This window comes from Pongo abelii, chromosome 1, assembly GCF_028885655.2.
Source record: "Pongo abelii isolate AG06213 chromosome 1, NHGRI_mPonAbe1-v2.0_pri, whole genome shotgun sequence".
Classification (NCBI taxonomy): Eukaryota; Metazoa; Chordata; class Mammalia; order Primates; family Hominidae; genus Pongo; species Pongo abelii.
Window position 1 is genome coordinate 74,874,054 of NC_071985.2, and position 20,765 is coordinate 74,894,818.

General features: G+C 43.5%; 1 protein-coding gene across 1 annotated transcript in view; it reads right to left on the reverse strand.

Annotated features, from left to right (window-relative positions):
• TNN (tenascin N) overlaps positions 1 to 20,765 on the reverse strand; it is a 72,655-nt gene that overhangs the window by 30,505 nt on the left and 21,385 nt on the right. Inside the window, exons 7-10 of the mRNA XM_024231162.3 lie at positions 15,509 to 15,772; positions 12,033 to 12,299; positions 11,121 to 11,384; positions 487 to 753 (exon numbers count right to left, since the gene is read on the reverse strand). Coding sequence (XP_024086930.2) covers positions 487 to 753; positions 11,121 to 11,384; positions 12,033 to 12,299; positions 15,509 to 15,772 — 1,062 coding nt within the window. The remainder of the gene's footprint in view (positions 1 to 486; positions 754 to 11,120; positions 11,385 to 12,032; positions 12,300 to 15,508; positions 15,773 to 20,765) is intronic.

The window sequence follows — 20,765 nt, forward strand, 5'->3', positions numbered from 1 at the left end:
CTCCTTCATAGAACTTATCATAATTTCTAGATATAAATTTGTTTTATAGTTATGATGTGATTCATTTGTCATAAAGCAAATGACATACATCTCCTTGCTATGGCAGATGTGACATCTACATTCTTAAAGTCAAATTTTCAATATACTATTATTATTAACAAAATTTGATTTTCATTTTCTGTTCCCACTCACAAACTCACTAAGAGACCCTTGATACTGTCTACAGCAAAAGATCCATGCAATCAGAAGAGGAGTTGATGGACATGACCATGTAATCATAGCTTGGAGACTGCCTTGTGGCCCTGACTTGCAAGGAAACTAGTTAAAGGAAAATGAGGGATGGTGTGTGCAATCTGTTATGAAGGGATGCCATCCCACTATTCATTAATCATTGATTTCTGCCAATGTCAGAGAAGGAAAACAAAACTTGTCGTCCACTGACTTAGCATGAAAGCTTTTATATTCCCAAAGAACAATGCTCCTTACCTGTCTGGGCCTTGGTGTCAGCCTTCTTGCTCTCCTGGGCCCCCTTCTGGGCCCACACGTGCACTGTGTACTCCACACCCGGCCTCAGGCCCGTCAGGACAGTGCTACTCTGCTCCTTCCCCACCGGAACCTCCCTGGTCTCTCCGTCCTTGGCAGAGGTGTAGCGCACCACATACCTGTCAATGGTGGCCTGCACCGGGTCCCAGGAGACAGTGGCCATATTCTCTGTCACCCGGTCAGTCACCAGGTTTTGGGGGCTGTCAATGTCTGAAAAAAAAAATTGCTGATCAATAAACACTATTAACAGGTACCAAAGAGTGAGATCTGGGCATTTTACTTGTGGTGAGGCAGTTTCCTGTTCTTATGGTTTCTCCATATCATATGCTGGTTTTCAGTTGTTTCATGGATATAGACCTTATCCCCACAGCTGGATTCTTGGATTTTCAACAAGGCAGCACAGGAGAGTGGTATGAGTACTAAATCCAAAGTCAGAAGAACTGGGTTCTAGTTCCAGCCCAGAGAGGCAGAGCAGAGGTGCAGGTTGGAGCCAGGTTACTAGCAATCTAATCCCAGCCCTGCCATCTGCCAACTGTGGCTCTGGACAGTTCAGCTGTTCCTGGCTGGGCCTCAGCTTCTTCATCTGTAAAATCTGAGGTTTGGGTTAGATAAACTTTTAAGGTTCCTTCAAGCATGAATATTCGATACATGTAACTAATTTCATAACTTACTAACTTGTTTTTGTGACTTTGGGCAAGTTGCTTTACTTTACTTCTGTATTCGTAAAAAGGGGTTGTTAATGATTATTGCACTTATCACTCTGAGTAGCTCTGTAAACCAAGAGAAAAAAATGTTATGTAGCAAACGGGCTTTGAAAATGTTGAAGTATTACAGTGTTTACCACTCTGAAGCCACAGAATATTTACTCTATAATTTAAAATGTAATTAAGGGCAAACCTACCTCTCTGCCTCAATTTTCTCCACAAGAAAAAAAGGCAGGGAAAAATAATATTAGTACATATTCTACAGAGTTATTGTGAGTATTATATGAGCTAATAACATGTCTCCTAGTGTGACATCAGCAAGATGGCCAGTTAGAAATCCCTGACACTCATCTTCTGCACAAAAACAACTAAAAGAATAAACAACGACATTTAAAAAAAAATAACTAAAGGAGAGTGCAGAATTATGTCAAAGGAGAAACAGAAACTCTGGTGAACACAGAAACTCAGGATAGCCACACAGAGAACAGAAGGAAACACTGGGACCCCACCACCCCATTGCCCAGGTAAGAGCAGCTGGAAACCAGGAGGAACTTCTCCCTACAGCAAAACGTAAGCAAGAAGATCCCAGTAGCCCCTATCAGCACCTTGTACACCTACCGTCCTCACCACTGGGATCTCCTACAGCTCTCACAGGTACTAAGCCTAGCTGAGGGAGCTGCCTACAGGCACACAACTGTGCTCCCTCAGAAATGGAGCCAACACTGTGCCCCACCCCCTGTGGCCTGCATGGCTATTGTGCTACACCGTCTTGGTGTCTTGGAACTGGAGCTACTGTTGGAATGTGTCTTGCTCTCGGGGTGAGTAGCCATTCACCCCTTCATCCCTAAGGGTAAACTGCTGCTGAGACACCACCACCCAGTGACCTGACATCTCCAAGCGGAGCTGTGAGCAACTGTTACACCTTTCCCCATGGGGCCAAGCAGCAGTGGAACCACTCCTCATCCCCCTCCCCTACCCACTCATTCCAGAGCTGAAACTGCACACTCTTTCCTGGAGAATCAGTACTTTGGTAAAACAGCTCCATCCACTTCTGTCACACTAGGCAGCACTCTACTCGTAGGGGCCTGAGCTGAAACTGCACTAGTTTCAGTTCCTCAGGGAACAATGCTTTTGGCAGAGCCCTGTATCCCAGGAAAATGGTGTTAAGGCCATCCAGAATAGTCACATCCCTCAGGACTGAGCTGGAGTGGCACATTGCCCACTGGGGAATCAGTGCCTCAACCAAGCTGAGCAGCTGCACGTCCTAGGGCTGTGCTGACATAGTACCCTAGGTCCCAGGGAAATACAGCAGTGGTTGGCTGAGACACCCCACCCTACTGGCCAGACAGCTCTAGTATTCTGCTTCCCTACAGCTGGACTAGGCCCCTTGAGTCTGAGCTCCTGAGACACTCTTCTCCCAGGGAGTAGAGTCATTGTTGTGCTGCTCCCTGCCCTGGTACAGCCCCAAAAAAACAGTGTGCTTGATTATTTTGGGATGCTTGCTGCTGCTGCATCTCGCCTTACAGAGACTGGGATACTGCCAAGTCCCACCATTGTAGAGTCTAGAATCACCACGACATAATTCCTCACCCCTAGGGATCCAAGTTGCCCCTGAGCTGTATTGGTGCAGTTCCCAAATTACAGCAATTACAGCCATATCCTGCACCCTGGTCTCACACTTCCAGAGCACTTCTTCCTCCAAGTTAAACCAGGGCTGCACCCTGCCCATCAGGGGCAGAATTACAGTTACAAACTGACCTCCTGAAGCCAAGCTGCTAGGCACTACTGGCAACCTATATCCAGCCCTGACACAGAGATCACTCTGCATCCCAAGACTCAAGTGCCACTATAGGTTCACAAGACCTTGAGCCTAAATAAGACCTTGTCCCACAGTTGCTTTGAGCACCTGTACTTGAAACCCAGTGCCATAGCAGCTGCTTCTATGCCATGTCAGACCTGACACCAAGAGGCAGACTTTCAGCTAAGTCTTCCCATTATGGGGAAAATAAGAATAGAATAGCCCTTGCCACAATAGCCCTTGCTACCAAGGACATTAACAACCTATAGTGCCACCAACACTACCACAAACTTCTGTAGTCTAGGCCGCTGATATGCCCACAGTTATTGCTGATGTCAAACACAGCCAAAGAAGCTGCACAAAGACTATACAACAGAACTTACATGAACCACCCTTCCCAACTGGCACATTAAAATTCAACTGAGGTAAAAGTATTTCTCTAAGAAAGCCACTCTAGAAAGTGTAGAAGAGGCAATTGTTCCACCAGATACACAGACCTCAATGCAAGGACACAAGGAACATGAAGAAAGCAAGAAAATATGACACCACCAAAGGAACATAATAACTCTCTAGAAACAGACCCCAATTAAAAAGAAATCGATACATTGTCAGAAAAGGAATTCAAAATAATGCTCTTAAGGAAACTTAATGAAATTCAAAAAATACAGATAGACAATTTGATGAAATCAGAAAAATGATACATGATATGAATGAGAAATTCAATGAAGAGATAGATATCACAAAAAAGAAACACAGCTAACGAATTCAATGAATGAAATTTAAAAATATAATGAAGAGCTTCAACAGCAGACTTGATCTAGCAGCAAAAAGGATCTCTGAACTTGAAGATAAATTGTTTGACATTACCCAGTGAGAGAAAAAAAAGAAATAAAAATGAAAAAGAGTAAAGAAAGCCTGCAAAACCTAGGGGATACTATTAAGTGAATAAATATTCATATTATAGGAGTTCCAGAAAGAAAAGAGATGCAAAAGGGTATAGAAAACCTACTTAATGAAATAATAGCTGAAAATGTCCCACGTCTGGGGGGAGATATGAATATTCAGATCTAGGAAGCTCAAGTCCCTAAATAGATTCAACCCCAAAAAGGTCCTTCCTGAAGTATATTACAGTCAAGTTGTCAATAGTCAAAGACAAAGAGAAAATTCTAAAAACAGTAAAAGGAAAGTGTTAGGTCACATATAAGGGAATCCCATTAGACTAACAGCAAATTTCTCAGCAGAAATCTTACAGGCCAGGAGAGAAAGGGATGATATAGTCCAAGCATCTGAAAGGGGGGAAAAAAAACTGTCAGCTGAGAATACCATACCCAGCAAGTCTATTCTTCAGAAATGAGGGAGAAACAAAGTCTTTCCCAGAAAAGGAAAAACTGAGGGAACCCATCACCACTAAACTGGCACTACAAGAAATGCTCAAGGGAGTCCTACATTTGGGAGTGAAAAGATGATAATCACAATCATGAGAACATAGAAAAGTACAAACTCACTGGCAGAGCAGATACACAAAGGAGAAAGAAAAGGATCAATCCTCAGTACTACAAAAACCTACCAAACACAATAATAAACAATAATAGAAGAAGAAATTAACAAAGGATATACAAATAATCTAGAAAACAATTTACAAATGACAGGAGTCACTCCCCTCCTATCAATAATAACCTTGAATGTAAACGGATTAAATTCCCCACTTAAAAGATAGACTTGCTGAGGCCGGGCATAGGGCTCATGCCTGTAATCCCAGCACTTTGGGAGGTTGAGGCAGGTGGATCACTTGAAGGTCAGGAGTTTGAGACCAGACTAGCCAACATGGTGAAACCCTGTCTCTACTAAAAATACAAAAAAAAAAAAAAAAATTAGCCAGACATGGTGGCACATGACTATAGTCCCACCTACTTGGGGGGCTGAGGTGGGAGAATCACTTGAACCTGAGAAGCAGAGGTTGCAGTGAGCTGAGATTACACCACTGCATTCTAGCCTGGACAACAGAGTAAGGCTTTGCCTCAAAAAAAATAAAAGATAGTCTGGCTGAATGGCTCTTTAAAAAATGACCCACTTACGTGCTACCTATAAGAATCTTCCTTCACCTGTGGAAACACATATAGATGCAAAGTGAAGGGATGGAAAAAGATATTCCATGTAAATAGAAACCAAAAGCAAACAGGAGTAGCTATGCTTATATGAGATTAAACAGATTTTTTAAGTCGAAAGTATAAAAAGAGGCAAAGGAGGTTATTATGTAAAGAAAAAGAGATCAATTCAGCAAGAGGATACAAGTGAGATTTATCCCAGGGATGAAAGAATAGTTCAACATACACAAATCAATAAATGTGACACATCACATAAACAGAATGAAGAATTTAAAAAAAAGATCATCTCAATAGATGCAAAAAGAATTTGATAACATTCAGCAACGTTTCATGATAAAAACCCTCAACAAGCTAGATATAAAAGAAGCATACCTCAACATACTAAAGGCCATATAAGACAAACCCATAGCTAACAATACGCTGATTGGGGAAAAACTGAAAGCTTTTCTCTAAGAACCAGAACAAGACAAGGATGACCACTCTTACCACTCTTATTCAACATAGTACTGGAAGTCCTAGCCAGAGCAATTAGGCAGCAGAAAGGAATAAAGAGCATCCAAATTGAAAAAGAGGAAGCCAAATTGTCCCTGTTTGCAGATAACATGATCTCATATACAGAAAACCCTAAAAAGCTCCACCAAAACACTCTTAGAACTGATAAATTCAATAAAGTTTCATGATACAAAATTAGCATATAAAAATCAGTAGTGTTTCTATATACCAGCAATGAACTAGCAAAAAAAAAAAAAAAAAAAAAATATCAAGGCAGCAATCCCTTTTACAACAGCTACTTTTAAAAACACACCCATAAATAAATTTAACCAAAGAGGTGAAAGATCGCTACAAGGAAAAACTATAAAACACTGATGAAAGAAATTGAAGATGTCACAAAAAAATGGAAATATATCCTATGTTTATGAATGGGAAGAATATTGTAAAAAAATTGTACTCCCAAAAGCAATCTATAGATTCAATGCAATCTGTATCAAAATATCAACAACATTCTTTAGAAAAACAATTCTTTTTTTTTTTTTGAGACAGAATCTCATTGTTTCCCAGGCTGGAGTGCAGTGGCATGATCTCAGCTCACTGCAACCTCTGTCTCCTGGGTTCAAGTGATTCTCCTGCCTCAGCCTCCCCAGTAGCTGGGATTACAGGTGTGCACCATCATGCCCAGCTAATCTTTTTTGCTTTTGTTTGAGACGGAGTTTCACTCTTGTTGCCCAGGCTGGAGTGCAATGGCGTGATCTTGGCTCACTGCAACCTCCACCTCCCAGGTTCAAGCGATTCTCCTGCCTCAGCCTCCCAAGTAGCTGGGATTACAGGCACCTGCCACCACATTCAGCTAATTTTTGTATTTATAGTAGAGACGGGGTTTCACCATGTTGGCCAGGCTGGTCTTGAACTTCTGACCTCAGGTGATCCACCCACCTTGGCCTCCCAAAGTACTGGGATTACAGGGGTGAGCTACCGCACCCAGCCCTTTTTTTTTTTCTTGTATTTTTAGTAGAAACGGGGTTTCACCATGTTGGCCAGGCTGGTCTTGAACTCCTGACCTCAAATGATCCACCTGCCTTGACCTCCCAAAGTGCTGGGATTACAGGCATGAGCCACTGCACCTAGCCTAGAAAAAACAATTCTAAAACTCATATGGAACCACAGAAGACCCCAAATAGCCAAAGAAATCCTGAGTAAAAATAACAAAGCTGGAGGCATCACATGAGCTGACTCTAATATGTACTACAAAGCTATAGTAACCAAAACAGCATGGTACTGGCATAAAAACAGACACATAGACACAATGGAATAGAATAGAGAACCCAGAAATAAATCCACGTATTTACAGCCAAGTTATTTTTGACAAGTAACCAAGAACATTCAGTGGGGAAATAACAGGCTCTTCAATAAATAGTTCTAGGAAAATCGAATATCCATATGCAGAAGAATAAAACTAGACCTCTATTTCTCACCTTATTCAAAAATTAAATTAAAGTGGATTAAAGAATTAAATGTAAGACCTGAAACTATGAAACTACAGAAGAAAACATTGGAGAAACACTTTAGAACATCGGTCTAGGCAGATATTTTGGGTAAGACTGCAAAAGCACAGGCAACAAAAGCAAAAATAGACAAATGGAAATACATCAAGCTAAAAAGCTTTTGCACAGCAAAGGAAATAATCGACAGAATGCAGAGACAACCTACATAACGGGAGAAACTATTTGCAAGCTGTCTATGTGATAAGGTATTAATAAACAGAATACATAAGGAGTTCAAACAACTCAATAGCAAAATAATAAAAACAATCATCATCATCATCTTATTTTAAAATGGGCAAATGATCTAAATAGACATTTCTTAAAAGAAGACATACAAATGACCAACAAATATTTATGAAAAAATGTTCAACATCACTAATCATCAGGGAAATGCAAATCAAAACCACATTGAGATATCATCTCATCCCTGTTAAAACTGCTATTATCAAAAAGACAAACAATAACAGGCACTGGTGAGGTTGTGGAGAAAGGGGAATACTAGTTCACTGCTGGTGGGAATGGCAATTAGTACAGCCACTATGAGTAAAAGCATGGAGTTTCCTCAAAAAACTAAAAATAGATGTACCATATGATCCAGCAACCTCACTGCTGAGTATACATCCAAAAAAAAGGAAATCAGTATATCAAAGACATATCTGCATGCCCATGTTTACTGAAGCACTATTCATAATAACCAAAATACTGAATTAACCTAACTGTCCACTAGTGGATGAATAAAGAAATTTTGATATATATATGTGTGTATGTGTATATATATATAATATATAATATATATGTGTATATACACACACAACGGAATACTATTCAGCCATAAAAAGGAATAAAATCCTTTCCTTTGCAGCAACACAGATCAAACTGGAGGTTATTATGTTAAGTGAAATAAGCCAGGCACAGAAACACAAACATTGCATGTTCTTACTCATATGTGGGAGCTAAAAAAATTGATCTCATGGAAGTTGTGAATAAAATGATGGTTACCAGAGGCTAGGAAGTGTAGGGGTAAGGGGAATGAACACAGTTTGGCTTAACGGTTTATAAATACAGTTAGATAGAAGAAATACGTTCTAGTGTTTCATAGCATAGTAGGATGACTACAGTTAACAATGATTTATTGTACATTTCAAAATAGCTAGAAGAGAAGATTTGACATGTTTCTAACTCAAAGAAATGCCAAATGTTGAGCTGATGGATATCCTGATTACCCTGATATGATCATCACACATTGCATGCATGTATTAAAATATCACATGTACCTATAAATATGTATATTATTATGTATCAATTTTTTAAAAAAAGAAACAAATGTCTATTATGAGTTCTTAGCACTGAGTAGATGCCCAGTGACCATAAGCTATCATTATTAACACCAGTTTGTTGATATGTTATAAATACAAGAAATTATGCTCCTCCATACCACATACATAGAAGATACTTAAAAATACATTTATCAAAAAAAAACTAGCATTTCTTTGTTCTAAGTAATTCATTGCAAAAGCCGTTTTCCCAAAGTCACTTGCTCATACGTCCTATTACACCTGTTGCTTTAGGCTGTAACCCGAAGAAAATGGATATCTACATTCCAACCGGAGGGACCACAGTCAAGGCAAGATCAACAACAGTTTTGTGACCCTTGGCTGACCAACCATTTTCACCCTATAAAAGACGTTGGAGAAGCCAATGAGGTGGGACTTGAAGAAGGGATTTATTTGGAAAAAGATACACTGTGAGTCCCATGGGTGAGGCCCAAGCCTTGAATAAGCAGTTTTCAATGGAATCCCTTACAGACTTTGTTTTGCATATCCTAGAGCAGCAGTTCTCAACCAGGGGCAGTCAGCAATGTCTGGAGACACTTTGGTTGTCACAACTCAGTGTGGGATAGGGGGAGACATCAGGGATGCTGCTAAACATCTTACAATGCACAAGATAGACCCCTGCAACAAAGAATTATCCACCCCAAAATAGCCATAGTGCCAAGGGTGAGAAAGCCCAAAGCTCGGGGAACCATATGGGCTGGTGTCTGACATATGCTAAAATATCTAAGAGGTAAGAAAATAGCTGGTTGCTCCGACACAGAGCAGAGACAGGCTGTAGCATTGCAAAAGAGCTGTGCATCTGGTTGAATGGACAAAGGATGCATGCAGGTTCTCCATGGACCAGACTTGGGCCTAGCACAGCAAGGTAGGCCTGGGAAGCTGTCCAAGAGGACCACCTAGAGGGGCAAGGCGACCCCACCAGAGAGGCGCTGGGGAAACCCCTGATGTATTGGCAGAGGAAGGGGAGTAAGAGACTAGTGGAAGACAGGCATTTGCCTATGGTGAGAGACCCAAGTGGAAGAGGAGCACAGAAGTGCTTCATGACCTAGTGAGCTTTAGCACTCGTCAGGCTCCAGGGCAGGCCCAAACACCTGTTACAGTCAAGCACGACTTTCCACGACCCCCGGCTCCCTCCTCCCTAACCCCTGGGCTCTATTTTCTCTTGACCCTTCACTTCACTTCCTCCTGACCCCTCACCTCTCCTCATCCTGACCCCTCACCTCTTCCCCTCCTGACCCCTTCAACTCTTCCCCTCCTGAGCCCTCATCTCTCCCCTCCTGACGCCTCACCTCTCTTCCTCCTGACCCCTCACCTCTCCCCCTCCTGACCCCCCACCTCTCCTCCTCCTGACCCCTCACCTCTCCCCCTCCTGACCCCCCACCTCTCCTCCTCCTGACCCCTCACCTCTGCCCCTCCTGACTCCTCACCTCTCCTCCTCCTAAGCCCTCACCTCTCCTCCTCCTAACCCCTCACCTCACCCCCTCCTGAACCCTCACCTCTCCTCTTACTGAACCCTCACCTCTCCCCATCCTGAACCCTCATCTCTCCTCTTCTTGGATCCTTACCTCTCCTCCTCCTGACCCCTCACCTCTCCTCCTCCTGAGCCCTCATCTCTCCTCTTCCAGGACCCTTACCTCTCCTCTTACTGACGCCTCACCTCTCCTCTTCCCAACCCCTCACTTGTCCTCCTCCTGATGCCTCATCTCTCCTCTTCTTGACCTCTCACCTTTCCTCCTTCCTGACCCCTCACCTCTTCTCCTCCTGACCCCTCACCTCTTCTCCTCCTGACCCCTCACCTCTCCTTCCCCTTGACCCTTCACCTCTCCTCCTTCCTGACCCTTCACTTCTCCCCGTCCTCACCCCTCACCTCTCATCAGTTTACCTCTCCCAGCAACGCCAAAGATAAATGGGTGAGAAACTGCATACAGCAAGCTAGAAGAGCAGTGCTTGAGGTACACAGCAGAAAATACAAGAGAAATTGTGCGTGTCCCCTGCCTGGAGCAGGCAGCTGGCCCACAGGTGGCCCAAGCCAAGAGAGAGGAGAAGATTTCATGTAGGGAGGTAGGGACTATTACATGAAAATAGACATAATTACATCTGGGGGACTAAAAATGACTAGATATTTGCTTATTTTTAGCTAATGAAACACTGTTATTATTTCTGCCTAAAACATTCATTCAGATGGCAGGAACAAAAACAAACAAGCTTGCAAAGGGTTTAAACAGGTGAGGAATGTTTTTTAAGGGATTGATCATAATCCCTAAGTCTGGCTCCCTCAGCATGATAGTTACTTCTTAATATTTACTCCTTGTCAAGGTGAAGCAGTTAGTGTGTTAATGACAAAGGTACTCAGGCAAAGAAAGAACAAAGAACTATGTGCAGTGACCAGCCATCTTTAAAGACCAGAGTTTGGAGACCACCACTTAGGCATTCTAAGAGAGGCCAGTAAAAGGAAGTGAGGGGTACACAAAGTATTATGGGAGGATACCAACCTGCTCTTCCATAAAGTCCCCCTTTATGCCAAGGTCAGAGAAGAAAACCCCATGTAGACAGACCCTGATCATGGCATCAGCACAGCAATAATGCACACTCCTTACCTGTCTGGGCCTTGGTGTCGACCTTCTTGCTCTCCTGGTCCCCCTTCTGGGCCCACACATGCACCATGTACTCCATGCCCGGTCTCAGGCCTGTCAGGACAGTGCTGCTCTGCTCCTTCCCCACCGGAACCTGCCTGGTCTCTCCATCGGCAGAGGTGTAGCATACCACGTACTTGTCAATGGCAGCCTGCACCGGGTCCCAGGAGACAGTGGCCATATTCTCTGTCACCCGGTCAGTCACCAGGTTTTTGGGGCTGTCAATGTCTGGAAGGAAAATGTTTGGAAAGGTTTAAGCTCTGAAGCCATGGAAGACATATCCATCCCCCCATCTTCATCATTTTCATCTTCCAGAGCTCTTTTAGAACAAGGCAATGGCATTCTCATCCTGAGTCTCTGCTGGGAGTCTAAGGAGAAAGCAGCCCTTGGTTCTGAACTTCAAAGGAGGAATCATTATAAATGAGGCATTCTTTCTTGGCTTTCAGTTCCCTAAAACATTGGAGGAACGATGTCTTCTCAGCAGCATATGGCACATCACAACCTCCAATTAAACAGCTGCCATGACATTTAGGGTTCCTAACTTCACATTTTATCAAGGGCTACTTCACTGATGAGCACTCTAAAAATATTATCACAAGCACTACAATGACCAGATCCTGTATCCATCTTCTGCTAAAAGCATTGTTACTATAAGACTTTACTTCTCCCTTTCAGTGGGCCAAGTGGTCTCATGAACAGCTCATCACTGTCAGGGAAGACCAGCCCACTGCCATCACCACGAGAGCTCAGTCTTTCTTTCATCTTTAAGACTTCTAATTGCAAAGTCTTTCTGCTCAGGCCACATCCTTTGATACCATACCCATTCAAATCCACAAGCTAAAACTCAATTCCAATTGACCATCTCTCTTTTGTTACCTGTCGAGGTGTTGGTGTCAGCCTTCTTGCTCTCTCGGTCCCCCTTCTGGGCCCAGACATGCACTGTGTACTCCACACCTGGCCTCAGGCCTGTCAGGACAGTGCTGCTCTGCTCCTTCCCCACCAGAACCTCTCTGGTCTCTTGGTCATCAGCAGAGGTGTAGCGCACCACATACTTGTCAATGGTGGCCTGCACCGGGTCCCAGGAGATGGTGGCGGTATTCTCAGTCACCCGGTCAGTCACCAGGTTTGCTGGGCTGTCAATTTCTTTAAGAGAGAGATGAAAGAAGAATGTAGCCTTTACCACCCTCTAATTCCATAAAGACAGCACAAACACAGTCAAAATGATAACCTCAACAAATGTCAGAGTCTCTAATATGTCAATGATTGAGTTAATGTAAAGGTCTAATTAAGCAAATGGTCTGAAATTCCAGTAATAAGCTAATAACATTTAATAAGAAGTGGAGTTTTCAGACAAAGCCAGCATCTTTATCAACTGTATAAACTTTTCCCAGAAGTTGCTTTGGGATAAAAATAATTGGTCTTCACATTCAAATTTCTCCTTTACCCTGGACTTATATAACATATTCTTCTAGTTCCTGACTCCTTGTACTAGAAAGCAATTAAACTGAATAAACCTCTGCATCTGCTGTAATATGTTCTTTGAGAAGAAAAATATCCTAGAAGTAGTAGCCATCAGTTCTTTCCATATAAAACATTATATCTGTGGCCAGGCAACCAGGAGACTTTTTAATTGATAGTATCTGAGGTCTGGTCTAATAAAAAGAATCAAACTTGTAGAATCTGTCTGGGTTTCTCTGTGATTAAAGTGGGTTAGAAGCTGGGCTCCATCTCTTCCTGGTGGCTAACTTTGGACAAGCCGTGTAATTTAAGTGTCTGTCTCCTCAACTCTATGAAGAAAGAAATACCACTACCTACCTCATAGGTTATGGTGAATAGTAAATGAGATATTGCATAGCAAATGCTTAAATATAAGTTGTTATTATTAATGGCATTTGAGGCATGAAATACCACTTTCTCCTCAAAATGTACATCCTTAGGGAGTCAAAAATCCAAGCAATTGTGTGTATGGTTAGCATGCCTTTATTATCCTCTTTTAGAAACTACCTCCTCAAAAAAGGCTGTACTTTTTGTGACAGCACCTGCATTTCATATCTGCACAGGACCACTTGCCAAGGGGGACAGGCCAGCATGGTGGAACACACAGCCACATGCAGTGACTCACCCTAGGGAGCAGAGTTCAGCATGCACCACAGACATCTGACATGAGGACAAATGATTTAGCACCCAGGATTCTGAGCTGGCTTCATCCTTCACTAGTGCACCAAACACACAGACCGGCCCTCCATAAAAACCCCTTGAGATGACCTAAACTGTCATATTCTCACACCTTAGCTTCTGCATATGCTGCCTCCACTGCTAACTCCCACCCGTCCTTCCAGGCTTTGTTCAGGTGTCACCTCCTCGCACAGCCTGCATGACCCCTATCCTGTCCTAGTCTGTGGTAGGTCCCCTTTCTTCAGTTTCCCATAGCTCCAGGGACATTTGTTTGCTCTAGAACATAACTCACTGTCCTTTATCTTTTTAACTTGTCTTCTCTTCTCAGAGGATTGTGAATGCCATACGGGCGTGAACCACATCCTTCATGTTTGTGCCCCCAGAGCTCAGCTCTGGTCTGACCCTTTCCCAGTGGCAATGCCTCCCCCCAGAGGCTCCCTGCTGCTCACACCACCACCGCCTAAGAAAAGGGAAGGTTCTTCTCTATTCCAACTTCCTTTGTTTTAAAAATGGGCTGGGCGTGGTGGCTCACGCCTGTATTTCCCAGCACTTTGGGAGGCCGAGGCGGGTGGATTGCTTGAGCTCAGGAGTTCAAGACCAGCCTGGGGAACACAGTGAAAACCCGTCTCTATTAAAAATACAAAAATTAGCTGGGCATGGTGGCGGGTGCCTGAAATCCCAGCTACTTGGGAGGCTGAGGCAGGAGAATCGCTTGAACCCGGGAGGTGGAGTTTGCAGGGAGCTGAGATTGCGCCATTGCACTCCAGCCTGGACGAGAGAGTGAGACTCTGTCTCAAACAAAACAAAACAAACAAACAAACAAAAAATGCTGACCCAAAAAAAAAAAAAACAAAAAAAACAAACAAAAAATGCTGACCCAAATGCTCTTTCTTTTCACGACACTCAAAATCCTAGTAAACAGAGAGTCACATGTAATGTAAACCAGGAGGGGCAATCTACAACCCACAGGCCAAATCTGATCCACTGCCAGTCTTTACCAATAAAGTCTGATCAGAACACAGTCACACCAGTCCATTTACACATCATTGTCTGTGGCTGTTTTCATGCTCCAATGGCAGAGTTAAGTAATTGCAATAGAGACTGTTGGACCCCCAAAGCCAAAAATATTTACTATCTGGCCCTTTACAGAAATTTGCTGACTTTGACTTTAAACAGATTTAGATATCACCATCCTTACTGTCAATATCTTCTCTGCTCCCCTGAAGAAGAGGTCAACTATTGAGGCCCACATGGATCTAGGAGGCTGTGCACCACGAAATCTTGCAAGAGCCAAATACTGACTAACATTCTAAAAAATCATTGCTCTCACTTATGCCATAAGAAACAGGAACGGAAGTAAAGTAACTTGCTCAAAGCCACTCAGCTAGTCAATGGCAGAGCTGGGGTTAAAACCTGGATAGTCAATCTTCTGAAACCATATTCCTAACCACCTCTCTGCTTCTCTGAGAGTCTCTATACTCTGTGACTGTCCAGAACAGAATGCAAACAATAAGCGAAGCCTTTCCCTCTGATTTCCTGCCAGGTGTTTTGGAACCTCATGCGGGCACCAGGATCAGGCTGCTCTAAATTCAGAGAAGCACCAAGAGAGGATTTAAGCAGAAAGAATGGCTGGGCTATGTCCCAGTATAGTCCCAGGACCCCTGCAGGCGCAAACTGAGCAGAATGACTGGGTGAAGTATGAGAACCCTCATGGCTTCTGAAAGCTTAAACGAAGAATTGGTCCATTTAGTAAATGTTGACTCAGGATGCAAACTATTTCCATGGTCTAAAAGAGAGCTCCAGATTATATGCAAAGTGCCTGCACAGCCACTGCAAACTGAGATAAGCATTCAAATTCACTGTCAGCCCAATGTTTTGAGTTTTCACATCTAAAAAATGAAAATTAGAAAGTGTTACTCTATTCTGAGGGGGTTGCATACGGAATTCCAACTCAAATAAGTATGACTTTCTGCATCAAGTGAAAAAGCTGATCTCTTTTGTTTGATGTTAAAAAGGAAAAAATATATAATTATGCAAATCAAAATTGGTTTTGCAACCCTCCTCCCCACTCCTGCAAACAAAAGAGCTGATGCCAGGTGAGCAATGACCTCCTGATTCAAAAATCAACCTTTCCCCTGCCATGAGGAAACCTATTTATGCTCCCGTCCTTCTGTTACCTGTAAGGGCATTGGTGTCAGCTTTCTTGCTCCCCTGGTTGCCCCTTTCAGCCCACACGTAAACCTTGTATGCCTCTCCTGGCTTCAGGCCCGTCAGGACAGTGCTGCTCTCGTCCTTGTGCACTGCCGTTTCCTTGGTGTCCCCATCAGCAGAGGTGTAGCGCACCACATACTTGTCTATGACAGCCTGCACTGGGTCCCAGGAGACAGTTGCTGTGTCTTCAGTCACTCGATCGGTGACAACATTGGTTGGACTGTCAATTTCTTCATAAAAACACATGAGAAAGAAAAATCAGAGAAACCAGTTGGTTGGTCAAGATCATAGATGGTTAAAGATCTAGTTCACCAAGGTGACCTAGTTCAATGGTTTATGCAATGCAAGGGAGTCTCTCCGTCATCAGGGACAGGTGGACAACTGGCTTCTGCTTGAACCCTAAACTAAGAAAGGACTCTCCAATAGACAACACAATCCATTCCATTTTCCATTTTCAGACTACTGAACATATTAGAGAAAACTCCTTCAAATGTAACTCCTTCCAATTGTCTACCCTAGGTAGACAGAGAGAATACATCTAATTCCCCTTCCAGAAGACCGACCAGCAAGTATTCAAGAAGAGTCATCATTCCCCTCCCTAGTTCTCCTCAGATCAAAACAACATCACCTCCCCTATTCATTCCTTCCAAATTACAGTTTCCAGACCTGGCACTTTTATCTACACATGCTCCTCTCTCTCTTTTAAAATACAAATCTCCAAAACTCACCTCATTCATTCAACAGCACTTCACTGAACATCCATTATGTGCCAGGGAATGTAATGACATTTAAGAGTTATCAATGAGCAAAACAGTCAGAAATCCCCGCCAATGTGGAGTTTATATTCAAAAAGAACTAACCCAGAACAATATGCCAGCTGGGTCCTAGAGACTGTGCTTCGCAAGAACATATCCTGAGCCCATGACCTGAGAAAATCTCTCATTTTTTCTTTTACACATGTCCCTGCTAGCCCAAGGTCCTGCTTCGTGTATTCAAGCATCAGCAAGGAGGCCAGTGCATCTAGACAGAGTTAAGTCAAGCAGCTGGACGGGAGGCCAGGGAAATGAGAGGGACAGTGGACGATGGATGGCCTTGGAGGCCATTGCAATGACATTGTCTTTTACACTAAGTAACATGAGAAGTCTCTGGGGGCTTTAAAAAGAAGAATGACCTGATCTGACTTGGGCTATCAAAGGATCCCTCTGGCTTCTGAGGAGAATACTGACTCTAGCGAACCAAGAGTGAAGGTCACCCAGGAGGCTGCTTCAATGGTGTATATGCAAGATGGCGGGGGTGTAGGCCACTGCAGCAGTAATGAAGGTCATGGGGAAGGCTGGCTTTGGAGCTTTCAAAGGTAAGGCTGCCATAATCTGCTGATGGATTCAATATGGGATACAATGAATGATTTGTTGGCTTGGGGCCCGAGTAATTTGCAAAATTGAGTGGCCATTTATAGAGACGGGGATATCTGAGGGAGGGAAGCATTTGCAGTAGGGAGTGGGGAGAGGAAGAGGACCAAGAGTTTGCTTCTGGATACATTAAGTGGTAGAGCCAAGATCTGAACTCATTCTTATCTAACAAAGACTATACATTTCCACTTTATACGTCTATGTCCTAAGCAGCACTATCAATAGCATTTTCCTTTGAAACTAATAATAATAATAAATTATAAATAAAGTAAAGTGTGAACTGAAAGGTTACTGTGACCTGAAATCCAGCAGCAGTAATAGACAGTAACTAGAGAGAGAAACTGGTCTTGAACTATTGCCTTGTGAGACAATAGTCTCACTGTGACTGGCACTGTGAGCTCGGAGCCATTAGTCTCACAATAGTCTGCCACTTGTGGGCCTCCAGGAATGACAGAGTGGACAATTAGGATGCAGACACCCACTGTCTGACCCCATGGCCAGGGCCTCCGGAGGCTCCAGCAGGCTCTAAGAGGACAGTCAAGGAAAAGAGTGCAATGATAGAGAGAACTCTCTCCCCATCCTGTTACAACTTTCTGTGTGAGACATGATCCTGCATGTCATCGGGAAGAGACGACAAGAGCAATCCAAAACCAGTATCTCAATCTGGGGAAATTAGTGACAAAGTGGAAATGGAAAACTAAGGATGCAGGAAGAAGCGAGCAAGAACACCCTAGCAGTCCTGCTCTTGAAGTTCATGGCCCTCACCTTCTCAAAAGCATCCACATCTGTACAACCCCAGGTCCCAGCAGTGCCTCCCACCCCATCTCCCTGCCCCAGATCGGTGCTTGCTACCATTGCTTTTGGGACCCACAGCAGAGGCCTGTGGCTTTGTGGGGTTGGTGCTGCCTGTGTGTATTGAAAAATATACCATAGCCAGGCACAACAGCTCATACCTGTAATTCCAGCACTTTGGGAGGACAAGCTGGGCGGATCACTTGAGGCCAAGAGTTCGAGACTAGCCTGGCCAACATGGCAAAACCCCGTCTCTACTAAAAATACAAAAAATTAGCCGGGCGGGGTGGTGCATTCCTATAATCCCAGCTACTCAGGAGGCTGAGGCATGAGAATGGCTTGAACCTGGAAGGCAGAGGCTGCAGTGAGCCGAGATCACGCACCACACTCCAGCCTAGGTGACATAGCAAGACTCAATCACTAAATAAATAAATAAATAAATAAATAAATAAATAAATGTAAATAAATAAAGGAAAGATCCATCACGTCCACATGGGTGGAAAGAGAAAGCAGCAACCAGCCCTGTAGTTCCTTTCTCCCCCACCAGTCCCAGAGCACTCAAGGGATGGAGAAGAACCAGGAAACAGCATCTTGGGTATGAAGAGTAGGAAGGTAAAACTGAATCATATTATGCCCAGGGTTATAGGAGACCTGGAGGTTTAAAGAGGTTTAAGAAAGGAGATGTGACTTCTCTAAGCTCACAGTGCCAGTCACAGCTCTTGGCCCCCTGCCTTCCCTTTTCTCTCAGTTCCCTAACCACAGCAACTCAACTCAGAAGGGGCTCTTCACAGAGCTTGCTCTCCTTGACCATTCCCCTGATGGGGATCAGGTGCTGAGACACAGGAATGGGAGGAAGGGCTCAGAGATGGGACCCCCATGATAGGCCACATTGCTGGAAGAGGCCAGCTTTGCAGGACTGAAACCTCTTTCTACCAAAAAGGGATCTGGAGATTATGAAATAGTTTTTCCATGCAAGGAAGGCTTTCAGCAGCTGCAGCAGCTGGCTAAATCACAGATGAGCCACAGCTGTAGCCTCTACCACAAGACAGGCTCTCCCCATCCTGGCCCCAACATCCTCCCCAGGCTGGAACTTCCCAACTGCTGGACACTAGCAGCCCTGGTGGGACCTTTCTCAGGGACATTCAAGGTCAATGAGATGTAAGGTAAGGTTTGTAAAACTGGATAGGTGGGACTCGCCTGTGAGTACATATGTTAGTTAGAATAAAGGTGCACTTCACTTCAAAGAGATCTAATTTGCAAAACCTGAACACGGTATATGGAGGAGGTTAACTAGAAGCTCTATTCACATCAGGAAAGCTTATTCCACTTTATAACAAGATTTGCCACAAGGTTGGGTAGGGAACGGCTGTCTTCAGTCTAGGCTGTAACATCCAAAAGCCCATGTCCACACTTGAGCACACTTGTCCACACTTGAGCACACTTGAGCACATAGTCACAGGCATTAGGAACAGGTTTCTCCACTCACAATGTCCACCTGTGAATCTCCCAGTTGGTGCAGTAGAAGATGGCACCGACGGGATATAAAATCTATGAGAAACGAGCTTGAGGGAGGAAGACACAGGGGCAGGACCTGTGTCATTGATTTGAAGGTGGGTTCATGGAAGAGGTGCCTTGAGACCACAATACCTACACATTCTGTACCCTTGTTTTCACAGACCTCCTCTAATGTCTTTCCATTGTGGCAACAAAATTATCCAAAAGGCACCGTTTGTAGAAAATGCACTCGGAGAGGTCAACCCTTCTTCCTGTTGTCCTCCAGCTTTGCTTCTAAAAAGGTTATTGACTTTGATTTCAAGTGAACCTAAGTTGTGCCAGCTAGCTGTTCACTAGCTCACCCTGAGTCTCCTAAACTTTGTAGCCTCAATGTTCTCATATGTAAAATGGAAATAATAATGCTTGCAATCCTACTGATATTATAAGGACCAGAGATAATATTTACAAAGTCTCACAGTATACACAAGCCCACTAGAATACAGTGATCGTGCAAATGATAGATTGTTGCTGTTGTCCAGATGTTGAATGTGTGTGTTGATGGCTGTGTATGAGATAGGAGTTCTGAATGGTGCCAGGAGCTCAGCCTAGGACATGAAGGAGTTTCTAAAGTTTTAGGGGCTAAGCCATTTCAAATGGAACATTGTGTTTGGAAATCAGTAAAAAGTGAAAAAGATATTATTAAGAAAAGCAAAACTGCTATTTCACAGCATAGTCTAAGGAGGAAAGTTCTGAGAAAATTGATGACAAGTGAATATTCTAGGCTATAACCTCCGCTGTGCATGGGAGCTTGTGAAATTATAACAAAGCAAGCATGCTTTGTTTTATACACACCAGGGAAAAGCATGAAGCTATTAACAGAATACAATCATCATAAGAAAAGAGAAAGGACTTTAAACTCATTTAGTCCAACTCTTCATTTTACAGATAGAGGACAAAAGAATGACATCACCTCTCAGTTAGTAGCCTCCCTTTCTTTTCATTCAATGGGAAGCATAGCTGTCAGGGTATGATGCAGAAGTCCAGGGACATTCCCCCCGCCAACCCCTCAGAGACACTGGCCTGGCGTATGCTTGCTGCTCCTGAAGCTGACCTGCTTCTGAGGCTGGCCTTTCTGGAAGGTGTTCCAGTGCACTTTGAGTGTGTTGGGTAACAGGGTGAGGAATTTCAGTCAACCATTTCCCTGTCATGGTATTAGTTACACTGGGTGCCTCATTACATGAAAAATCCCTGAACGGTGTCATTTCCTCGTTTCCTCCCTGCACATGCTTAGGCTGTTCTTAAGTTCCAGCATCCTTTTCCACCTGGTGGGATGCAAAACGTTTGGAGAAAACAGAGATTCTTCTTTTCCCTTAAATTAATTAACAGTCTAGCCAGGTTTAAGAGTGTTTCATGACCCTATAAATTACAGTGTCTTTTTCTTTTTTATGCTGGTAAAACACATGACACACATTTATTTGCAATCCAATAAAATATTCTATCCTGGTTTTAGGATATAATTGACAATAAA